The sequence below is a fragment of the Typopeltis vanoorti genome, chromosome 24 (assembly GCF_054136105.1).
Source record: "Typopeltis vanoorti isolate ZY-2024b chromosome 24, IOZ_Tvanoo_1.0, whole genome shotgun sequence".
NCBI lineage: Eukaryota > Metazoa > Arthropoda > Arachnida > Uropygi > Thelyphonidae > Typopeltis > Typopeltis vanoorti.
The window spans coordinates 66660323-66672355 of NC_143572.1; the positions used below are offsets into that span (position 1 = coordinate 66660323).

General features: G+C 34.7%; 1 protein-coding gene across 1 annotated transcript in view; it reads left to right on the plus strand.

The window, feature by feature from the left end:
- Positions 1 to 12033, plus strand: part of glu (structural maintenance of chromosomes 4-like protein gluon) — a 384191-nt gene that overhangs the window by 311907 nt on the left and 60251 nt on the right. Inside the window, exon 22 of the mRNA XM_090413308.1 lies at positions 4071 to 4215. Within this exon, the coding sequence (XP_090269434.1) occupies positions 4071 to 4215 (145 nt within the window). The remainder of the gene's footprint in view (positions 1 to 4070; positions 4216 to 12033) is intronic.

Here is a 12033-nt window from a genome sequence, read left to right on the forward strand (position 1 = left end):
ATAAGTAGCTTTGTTATTGAGAATGAGAAATCTTAAAATTATATATCTTAGAGAGTCACAACCACATAAGTTAGGTTGTTTATTAAGAGCACTCAAAAAAAAAAAAAAAGTAATTTCTCTCTCTCTCTCTCTCTCTCTCTCTCTCTGCACAGCCTTTATGTCCCTTATTACTAAGGGATTTAAATGATGTGCAGAGAGAGAGGAATTACCAAAACAGAAAAAAGTTCATAATAGGTCAATTTTCAAGGGTCTTGCACGTAAAAGTGCTCAAATAGACTAACTTACAGACCATACTAGCCCTGATTGTCAATAGTTCTTGTCGCAAATATATATATTTTTAAAACATCTTAGATTGTGTGTGTTTTTAGAGCTGAAGAGGTGGGGGGGAACTATTGTGCTACACTATAGCAAGTACAAACAGACTTTATTTATGGAATCAGCACTGCTTGTAAGAACCAACCTAACTTAAATATATATATATGATTGCATGAATTTCCTCAAAATATGAGAAACTGTAACCCATTAAGGAAGGCCATCACTTTTTTTTTAGGACTTTAAGCTTTTAGTGTGTTTTCAGCTCTTTTATTCTCATGTATTCACATTACAATTATATATTTATCCCCATTGATTCTCTTTTCCAGCAATGTAAAATTAGAATAATTAAATTTCTGATATGAGTTGCTATAATAGCCATTTAAAATATCTTTCTTGCATTTCAAACATAATTTGCAGTGCCCAAAATTGGTGTATACGATGCAGTACATCCATACAGTAGCATAAAGGGCTACTTCCTCCCAAAAGGCCAATTTGGTTTGATTTGGGATTAAAAAAAAAAAAATTTCCCCGTAGATATGATTATTGACCACATGATATAATTAATTGGTTTCCAGTAGCCTAAAGGGTTATGGTCAAGAGATTTAGCTGTTCAAGGATATGTGGACCTCCTCAGCCAAGGAAAATCACAGTGCAGGAACTACATCACAGTGATATACTTGTGTGGTAATGTCAATGAAGAAACTTCCTCCAAAAAGCCAATTTGGTTTGATTTGGAAAAAAAAGTTTCCCCATGGATATGATTATTGAACACATGATATAATTAATTGGTTTCCAACAAACATGTCTTCTATGAAAATTTCAGTTATGCAGTAGTTGAAACAAATTTCCCACAACAACATCTATTGGAAATTTATTTCAACCCTTGCATAAGATATTCACCAGCACACAAGATTCATTTCATCTTAGTAAATATTACTTCTTCTTCCTTTCCAGTAATAGGCCTAGTCTGTTACAGTCTCTTCCCATCTTGTCAAAGGCCATCCTCTATTTCTTCTCCCTTGAGGTCGATATCTCTGTATCGACCTGTATCTCTCTGGGGACTCTTCCCTCACTCATTCTTTCTGTATGTTGTCTTTCTCATTCTGTAAAGATTGATGTATTCTAAAACAGATATCACCTCAAGTTCCTTTAAGATATCGCTATTTCTTTTGAAGTCTAATCTATTATATCCAGCTGATTTGCCCATGAATCTCATTTCAGAAATTATCAGCCTTTTTCTATCTGCTTGAGTTATGGTCCAGTATTCTGAACCATATGTTAGGATAGGTCTTGCTATTGAGTTATGGATTCTTATTCTTGTTTTCTTGCTTATTAAGTTTGGATTGTATATCTGATTAATAGTTTTTGTTATCCCTATATTGATTATTTTATGTTGCATGTCTTTCTCTCTTTCATGTGATAAGCGGTAGCCTAGCTATTTGAATGTATTAATCTGTTCTGTGATATCATTGTTGATGCAAATTTTGCTTCTAATTGGGTCTTGGCCTTTAAATACCATAACTTTGGTTTTGGAAGTGGAGATGTTTTTGTTATTTCATTTAATGAAAGGCTGCTCACTGTAAATATTACTTTATTAGTGAATGAAGTGTGCAACCCATGTAGATCAGAATTTGCAAGCATCCACTGGCCAAAATTTTCTTGCAGTTTAATAATCTACTCTTTAAGATGCTAAATTACTTACTGATGTAAGCATCTTATTTGGTATTCTCTCCAAATAGTCATTTTAGATCTCAAAGGCAGCCAGTATTTCCCAAGTAGTGATTGAGGACTGTGCTATGCTAGATGAAACATATTAGTGTGAACTTGGTGATTTATGCCACTTTTGGATACAGCACCAAATCCAGTCGGCTGAGTAAATAGTATGTCTGCCTTCCTCTCCAGACAACAGGCTGTGGGTTTAGATTCTTCTATGAACAAGGATGTTTATGAAGGTTTCATTGCTCAGTGTGAGATTACAACCCTGAACTAGCTTGAAAAAATTCCAGGAGTTTCTAAATTTTATAATCCTTAGCCAATTCTCTCTGTTAATCAGATTGTAGGTTTACAACTTTTAATGAGAAAGATCCACATAATATCAGTTTTCATCAATAAAAACTTTTTGAACAAGGACAATGGGAAGGACAATACACTGACAATAGCTTCAATTTTCCTCAATGTTGTTGTTATAAAAACCACAAATGAAGTGGATGTTAGCTCACTCCTTGTTTGAAACAGAGTTGGCCAAGATCAACCCGCTTCAACTGAAAAAAGTTTTGAAAAGGCTCATAAATTAATACTTGTGAATTTGATAGGATTAAAACCTAGGTCTTTCTTACCAATGAGCAACTTGACTTTCTTCTAGCTATACCTTAAGAATGTTAGATTATTGTTTCTGTAGTAGCAGAGAAGAATTATTTTGATTGGAAAGACTGTTCTCCTTAAATGTCTGTGATGTGAACACTGACTTTCTGAAGCAATTCTCTTCAATTGATAATAACTACTGTACATGCAGTATGATACATTTCATTTCCATCTAAGGCACGAGGAACTTAAACACATACACAGGAAAGATTTTAAAACCTATATCACATCAGTGTCATGTGTTGGTAAGATGTTAAGGGAGAAAGAGAACTCTGTCGACTTTTTTCCTTAAATAAACATTTTAAGGTCTTTGCAAAAGAAGCGAGAGTGTCTGCTCCAAAGAACAGAAGTAGCTGGAATGAAAGAGAAGTAAGAGGTCCAGTAGTTGATGAAGAAGCTGAAAAATAAATGGATATCAACTAGAAGAAAGTGAAGAATGAAGTAATGGTGGTGGCCCAGTTCAGCAGAACATTGTCTATAAAAATACCTACTGAAGAATAAGGCAGAAACAGAATGGCTGTGAGAGGGGGGGGGGTATCAAATTATAGGGGCTTTTCAACTTACGGTGAGTCAGCTGGTCTCATTTGGAGGTTGCAGGATTTTCTTTCTAAACTTAGGTCCTCCCCCCCCCCTCCTGAAAACATTGAAAAAAATTATAATAGTTATGTAATGTTAAACAATTGCATTAAAGTTGTTAATTGAAAAACGTAGCTCCAAGGAAGAGTGCATTACCATTACCCCTTTTTTCATCCGAGGTGAATGGACCCCATCACTAGTGGAAAAGAAAATATAAAAAATATTCCTCTTCTCATAATCAAGATCTGAACTCTGTTCATTTGTCCTTATCTTAGAAGCTGCCATAAGTTATTCTCCCTTCATAGTACAGGTCTCCTGATTGCACATGGAGTAATAACAAATGATCCTTTCATTGGACCAGAGAAAAAGTTCCTGGGAAACTGGATTTAGTGAGTAATGGCAGATGGGAATCATAAGAATTATTGTGTTTGACTAAGAATTCCTAAACAGTCAGGATTACTTGGTATGGTGCACAAACTAAATCAGGGGATAATCATTTGTAAGGCTATTTCCATAAATTGTATCTCTTAAAAGGTGCTTGTGAATGGTTTTAGATGATCTGATTAACCATCTAAAACCTTTTTCCAGCACCATTCAGCATTACTTAGAAAATTAGTTAAAGATATGAGATGTAATTGTTTTAACAGGCACACTAAGTTACTTATACTTTCAAATTATTAATACCAGGAAATAATGAACAGAATATAAATTTTTATTAACATCTGATTATTTTCTCTCGAAATTTGAAGCATTTTTTTTCTTTATATGTTTAATCAATCATGAAAATATAATTATGTTAATATTTGTAAAATTTCCAGGAATATCAAGAAGTGTGAAGAAAAATTGCTATCATTTGAAGAAGAAATAAAAGAAAACAAAGAATTTCTAGAAAAATTAATGAAAGAATTCAAAGATTTAGAAGTAGATGCTCAGAATGTTCTGGAGAATTTTGAAGCAGCAGATGTTAGTAAAATTTTATGTTTTGTAGTTTTTATTTTTTTAAAAAAATTTTGGGGGATGGAAGCTTAGGAGGCAATAATATGTTTTTGGAATGAATAAATTTAAAACTATGCATTTATATGTACTAAATTGTATATATTGGGCAAGTATGTGTGAAATTCTATCTCCCCCCCCCCCCCCAATAGGGAAGGGGATGAAGAAAGAGAAAATGATACTAGATCAGTTACAGTCAGGTATGGCCTCATTTAAACTCGGTTTTAGTAATAATAGGATAATTAATCCCATCTTCAACAAAAAATATATGTTATCTTGATAATGCACTTATCATATACAGTGCTTATTGCTAACTAAAGCATGTTGCTTCAGATTCCCAGATTCATATTGCTAACTAAAGCATGTTGCTTCAGATTCTTTTACCTATATTCGGGTAATGAAAATCAAGGAAAAGAAGGAGTAGCTATAGTATTCAGCACTAAATATGAGGCTAATCTTCTTGAATGGCAGACAATATCACGTAGAGTGATGTGGACAAATATCAGAATGGGAAAGTGGACAATGAGACTTATTTGTACCTATGGTCCCACAGAAGATTCTACTAAGATAGAAGTGGAGGAATTTTTTGAGTCTTTAGAGAAAGATAACTGACATGATTAAAAAAGGAAAAGTTGATCCTTCTCACCATCATCATCACATTCCTAACATGTATCCTCAAGGGGTTTACAGGATATGATAGTACTACATGAAAAAAAATCACATCATTACTAACTTCCTATCTACAATTTTCCTCCAAATCAGTCTGTTACTTGTCAAGACTCCAACATTATCAGATCTTATATTTCTATCGTCTAAGACACTTCGTACCGAATTGGGTCGTTTTGCTGCCAACCTGGCAGAGAACACTTGTTTTGCTAATCTTTCTTCGCCCATTCTGTTTAAGTGACCATACCACCTGAGATTAGCTCTGCTAACACAATCCTGGATGCTGCAATGTCAAGTTCTTTCCTAATATCCTCATTTTTAATATGATATTGCCATTGATGCCATCTGTTCATGCCTCTAGTCTTAGGTCAAGTGTTTTACTTCTGATCCAGCTCTCAGATCCATAAGTTAAAACTGGTTTGAACACTGTCTTGTATACAGCTAATTTAGTGTTTTCACTAATTTCTCTCTTATTCCATATAAATTTATTCAGTTGATTTACTACCATACCAGCTTTATCGAGTCTGTTGTCTATTTCCATATTTAATTTACCATCTTCACTAAAAATCGTGCCTAAGTAGCTGAAATGTATTACTTGTTCCACAGGTTCTCCATTCACAACACAGTTGACATTTTCAATGATTCTGCCTATTTTCATAGTCTTTGTCTTTTTATTGCTGACCTTCATACCATATCTGTTAGTTATTCAATTTACTCAGAGAATCTTGCAGACTTGTAGCAGATTTATTTAGAAGTATAACATCATCCGCATAAAGCCAAGAGCTGACATTAACATTTCCAATTTTGATATCATGTTTAATACCACTTTCCTTCATGATGTGATCCATATAGATGATGAATAACACAGGGGATAATCTACATCCATGTCTCACACTAGATTTAACATTAAACCATCTTCCTGTACTTCCTTCAATTCTAACAGTTGACTTAAAACTCAAATAAAGACTAAGTATTGCTTGATATAATGCCCCCATTGACACCATATAACTGTAGCGTATGGAATAGCTTCTCTCTTGGCACCTTGTCATATGCCTTTCCAAATCGACAAAACTTAAATACAGATCTTTGTTATATTCCCATGCTTTCGCGACTATTTGTTGTAAAGTGAAGATCTGATCCTGACAGCCTCTATTTGGCCTGAATCCAGCTTTTCTTCCACAATTCTTCTCAATCGTTTCTCAAGTATACTTGCATAGATCTTGCCAGGAACACTTAGTAGAGAAATACCTCTGTAATTCTCACATTCAGTTTTATTTCCCTTTTTATATATAGGTACTGTGAGAGCCCTACTCCAATCATCGGGAATTCGTCCCTCTGTCCAGGCTTTCTGAAGTATGCAGTACAGCCACTGTAAGACTCTTATACCACCATACTTCAGCATTTCTGGTCAAATATCATCTACTCCTTCAGCCTTTCCACATTTCAAGCCTTTGATGGCTTTTTCTACTTCAAGTATGGATATGAATTCCTGACTGCATGCCTGGTCAGTGTTTTTTTACCACTCTGCTGTCATCACTGCTTGTTTCATTTAGCAGTTTTTCAAAGTAATTACTCCACACATCAGGGATATCTTTTTGTACCGTTTTCATGTCACCTTTATCATCTCTAACTCCTTTTACAGCACTCTTTCCTCAATTCCTAAGCTTCTTCAACAACCTCCAGAATATTTTGCCACCTTCTTGATATTTATTTTCTATATTCTTGCCAAAGTCGTCCCATGACTTTTGTTTAGCTAGTTTTACACACTGTTTAGCTTTCTTACATTTGTCTCTGTATTCTGTAAGAGTAAAAGCTGACTTATTTGCCAGGAACTTTTGATATGCTTTCTTTTTTTCCTTCACTGCTTCTTTAACTTCCTGTGTCCACCAGGGAGTTCTGATTTTTTTTATCCTTGCAGACAACCTCACCACATGCCTCTCTGGTAGAATCAATCAATGTTTTCTTTAGAGTTTGCCACTGAATCTTTAAGGTTTCATTCCTGTTCTCAAACTCTTTCATTTTTTCTTCAATAATCTTTGTGTATTTTAGTCTACAGTTCACATCTGAGAGCTGCTCAACTTTTATTCACTTTAAAACTTTCTTACATGTTATTCTTTTCAATATGAAATTCAATTTTATCCTGCTCAAGACTAAATAGTGATCACTTCCAATTTCAAATCCTCTGTACACTCTGGTGTCCTGCACCAGGGAGAAAACATCACTATCAACAATAACATAGTAAATGAGATTTTTCTTATTCCTTGCCTCTTCTCTCCATGTGAATTTGTGCACATTTTTATGTTGGAACATGGTGTTAGTAATAACCAATCCATGTCCTGAGCAGAAATCAAACAGATATTTGCCATTATTGTTAGCTTTGCTCTTTTCTCCAAATTTTCCCAAAATATTTTTGTATGTTTGACAATCATTTCCTATTCTCTGCTATTTAGATCCCCAACAAGGACCAGCTTTTCCTTTTTTATTGTGTCAGTTGCTCAAAAAATTCCTCCACTTCTACCTTAGTGGAATTTCTGTGGTTCCATTTGTGGGACCATATGCACAAATGTCTCATTGTCCAGTTCCCCATTCTCATATTTGCACACATTACTCTACTTGAGACTGACTGCTATTCAAGAAGATTGGCCTCGTATTTTGTGTTGAATACTATGGCTACCGTTTCTTTTCCTTGTTTGTCATTGCCTGAATATAACATTTTGTATTTATTGCTCAGAAATATCCTGCCAGTTTTTGTCTTTTTTGTTTCAGTCACCCCTATTATGTCAATCCGGTACTTATCTAATTCCTCAGCTAGCTCCATTTCTTTGCCATTCAGGCTTCTTATATTGATAGTACCAATCTTTAACTCTGGTGATGTTGAGTTGGGGTGTGTTTTCAGATTTGCTCCAGTAGCTGACTTTTTGCTGTTTGCCCTGGTTCCCTGACAACGGGGGGGGGGTGTCTTGTTTAACTGGATGACACCCCAGCCAGCATGAAATTTTGTCATGTTGTACCGTTTTTTGTTCGGCTAAGTCCCAAATTGCCAGTCCATCCTCATTCATTTAGTATCCAAGTACCCAACAGGGTGCACCACGGGAAGGTGAGGATTGGACATTAGGTCAGAAGCCCTGGTCGGTTCTCCGCATTCCTTTAAAGGCTATGTGGAGGTCTCCTCTCAGTTATACAGCTTTGACCCTTAAGCACCCCATTGGTCCTTGTTGGGGATCTAAATAGCAGAATATGAAATGATTGTCAGACACAAAAATATTTTGGGAAAATTTGGAGAAAAGAGCAAAGCTTATAATAATGGCAAATACCTGTTGGATTTCTGCTCAGGACATGTGCTATTTATTACTAACACCATGTTCCAGCATAAAAAATTTGCACAAATTCACATGGAGAGAAGAAGCAAGGAATTAGAAAAGTCTCATTGAGTATGTTGTTGTTGATAGTGATGTTTTCTCCCTGGTGTAGGACTTCAGAGTGTACAGAGGATTTGAAATTTGAAGTGATCAACCTTTAGTCTTGAGCAAAATAAAATTGAATTTCATATTGAAAAGAAAAACATCTAAGGAAGTTTTAGAGCGAAGAAAATTTGGGCAGCTCTCAGATGTGAATTGTAGACTGAAATATACAAACGTTATTGAAAAAATAAAAGAGTTTGAGAACAGGAACCAAACCTTGGAGATTCAGTGGCAAATCCTGAAGAAAACATTGACTGATTCAGCCAGAACAGTGTGTGGTGAGGTCGTCTGCAAGAAAAGAAAAATCAGAACACCATGGTGAACACAGCAAGTTAAAGAGGCAGTGTGGGAAAAGAAGAAAGCATATCAAAAGTTCCTGTCAAATAAGTCAGCTTGTGCTATAGAATACAGAGACAAATATAAGAAGGCTAAACAAAAGTCGTGGGAAGACTATGGTAAGGACATAGAAAATAAATATCAAGAAGGTGGCAAAATATTTTGGAGGTTGTTGAAAAAAATTCAGGAATGGAGGAAAGAGTGCCATAAAAGGAATTAGAGATGATAAAGGTGACATGAAAACTGGTGAAAAATATATCTTGATGTATGGAGTAATTAATTCAAAAAATTGCTAAATGAAACAATCAGTGACAGCACAGTGGTAAAAAACACTGACCAGGCATGCAATCAGGAATACATATCAATACTTGGAGTAGATGATATTCGACCAGAAATGCTTAAGTATGGTGGTATAAATGTCTTACAGTGGCTGTACTGCATAGTTCAGAAAGCCTGGACAGAGGGACAAATTCCCGATGATTGGAGTAAAGCTCTCATAGTACCCATATATTAAAAGGGAAATAAAACTGCATGTGAGAATTACAGAGGTATTTCCCTACTGAATGTTCCTGGCAAGATCTATGCAAGTATACTTGAGAAACGATTGAGAAGAATTGTGGAAGAAAAGCTGGATTCAGGCCAAATAGAGGCTGTCAGAATCAGATCTTCACTTTACTACAATTAGATGAGAAATCATGGGAATATAACAAAGATCTGTAAAGTTTTGTAGATCTGGAAAAGGCATATGACAAGGTGCCAAGTGACAGAAGCTATTCAAAATGCTACAGTTATATGGTGTTAATGGGGCATTATATCAAGCAATACTTAGTCTTTATTTGAGTTGTAAGTCAGCTGTTAGAATTGAAGGAAGTACAGGAAGATGGTTTAATGTTAAATCTGGTGTGAGACATGGATGTACATTATCCCCTCTGTTATTCATTATCTATATGAATCACATTATGAAGGAAAGTGGTGGTAAACCTGATATCAAAATTGGAGATGTTAATATATGCTCTTTGTTTTATGCAGATGTTATACCTCTAAATAAATCTTCTACAAGTCTGCAAGATTCTCTGAGTAAATTGAATAACTGTTGTAATAGATATGGTATGAAGGTCAGCATTAAAAAGTCAAAAACAATGGAAATAGGCAGAAACACTGAAAATATCAACTGCGTTGTGAATGGAGAATTTATAGAACAAGTAAAACATTTCAGCTGTTTAGGCACAATTTTTATTGAAGATGGTAAATTAAATATGGAAATAGACAACAGAATCAACAAAGCTGGTATGGTAGGTAAGTCAACTGAATAAATTTATATGGAATAGGAGAGAAATTAGTCGGAACACTAAATGAGCTGTATACAAGACAGTGTTGAAACCAATTTTAACTTATGGGTTTGAGAGCTGGGTGAGAAGTAAAACACTTGACCAAAGATTAGAGACTGCAGAGATGAGGATATTAGGAAAGAACTTGACATTATTAGAATCCAGGAATGTGTTAATATAGCTAATCTAGGGTGGTGTGGTCACTTAAACAGAATGGGAGAGGAAGGATTAGCAAAACAAGTGTTCTCTTCCAAGTTGGCAGGAAAAAGACCCAGAGGAAGACCAAGATATAAGTGGACTGATAAGTGGACTAAGTAAAAACTGCCTTATAAGGCATTAATATATGAACTAATAATGTTTGAATCTTGACAGGTACCAGATTGATTTGGAAGAAAATTGTAGATAATAAGTTAGTGGTGATGTAAATTTTTCATGTTGTACAATCTGTACACTTCTTGTGGTTACATGTTAGGAATTTGATGATAATGATGAGACCTGCAATACATATATTTTAATTGAGATAGAATTAATGATCCTGTCATTACCAATTTTAACTTATGGAGATGTTAATATATTTGGGTTGTAGCCCCAAGTTATCTATCTGTAACTAGCCTAATGGATATACAGTATATGTTACAAGTCATGCACTTGCACCAGATAGCGTGCCTAAAATGACTCAGTCACAGTCTTTGAGTGTTGAGTATTTTCCTTAAGCTGTGTTAATACAAAGAGAACTGCAAGAGAACTTAGCTAGATGTAAACGTTACTAAATGAAAGTAGCAGGAAGACCTTGATAAGAATATCAAGAAGGTGCCAAAATGTTCTGGAGACTATTTAAAAAATAAAAAAAAAACTCTTAGAAATTGAGACAGGAGTATTGTAAAAGCAATCAAATGTGATATTAAAAATGGAAAATATCTGATTAATGGCAAAAAAATTAATGTAAGACAGTGGTATGACATAAAATCTAAAGATAAGGGATATTCTAGATATCTGGAGTAATTACTTTAAGAGATTGTTAAATGAAACAAGCAGTGACAGAACATATTGAATACTGTTTTATATACAGTATTCAATCAAAAATGCTTCAATATGGAGGTATAAAAGTTTTGCAGTGGCTACATTGCATAATTCAGGCCAAGTAGAGGTTATCAAGATTAAATTTTCACTTTATGACAAATAGTTAAGAAATCATGGGAATATTTCTTATTCCTTCAATTCTGCAGCTAGAATCGAAGGAGGTGCAGGAGGACGGTTTGCTATAAAATCAGGTTAGACAAGATTGCACACTCTTGTTCATCATCTGTTTGCATACAGTTACACCTCGAGTTATGTAAGTAATGCGTTCCATAAACTTTTGCGTAAGTCGAATTTGTAAATTACATACATACAATAAAATGTTCGATGGCTACTCATATCACTGTCTTACATTAATTTTTTTGCCATTAATCAGATATTTTCCATTTTTAATATTTTTTCATTTTTGAGGTGATTAAAAAAATTCAATTATAAAAAAATTTATCAATTGTATTTGATTAATATACATACTGAAAGTATGAAAAATACATAATATAAAAGAATATAAAAACAAACTGAAATATTCACTTTTCAAATAAAAAATGTCTGGTGATGGCTAAGTTGGCTGTTTTCTAAGGAATGCTGTTCTGTGGGAAGTTTTACCCCTTTCTGTGTTGAAAGCTGAGGGTAGTCGGGGGGTTGTCTGAGTTGTCATCTTGACTTTGTTGTGAACCGCATCTCACAAACATGTCATATTTTCAACTTTTCTTCTAAAGTAATTGCATACCTATGTTTTTTAGATTTATTACCAGCACATTTGGTTTTGCGTTTGCATTCCGTTTTAAGGGTAAAAAAACAACGAAACTAGCAGTGATAACAAGTGACTGAGCTAACCGTGCAAGGCATCTACTACTGTACTGCAATAAGGCTGTCAAAGACGCACCTACGCAAAGCGCAAACATGTTCATACACGCTAATAG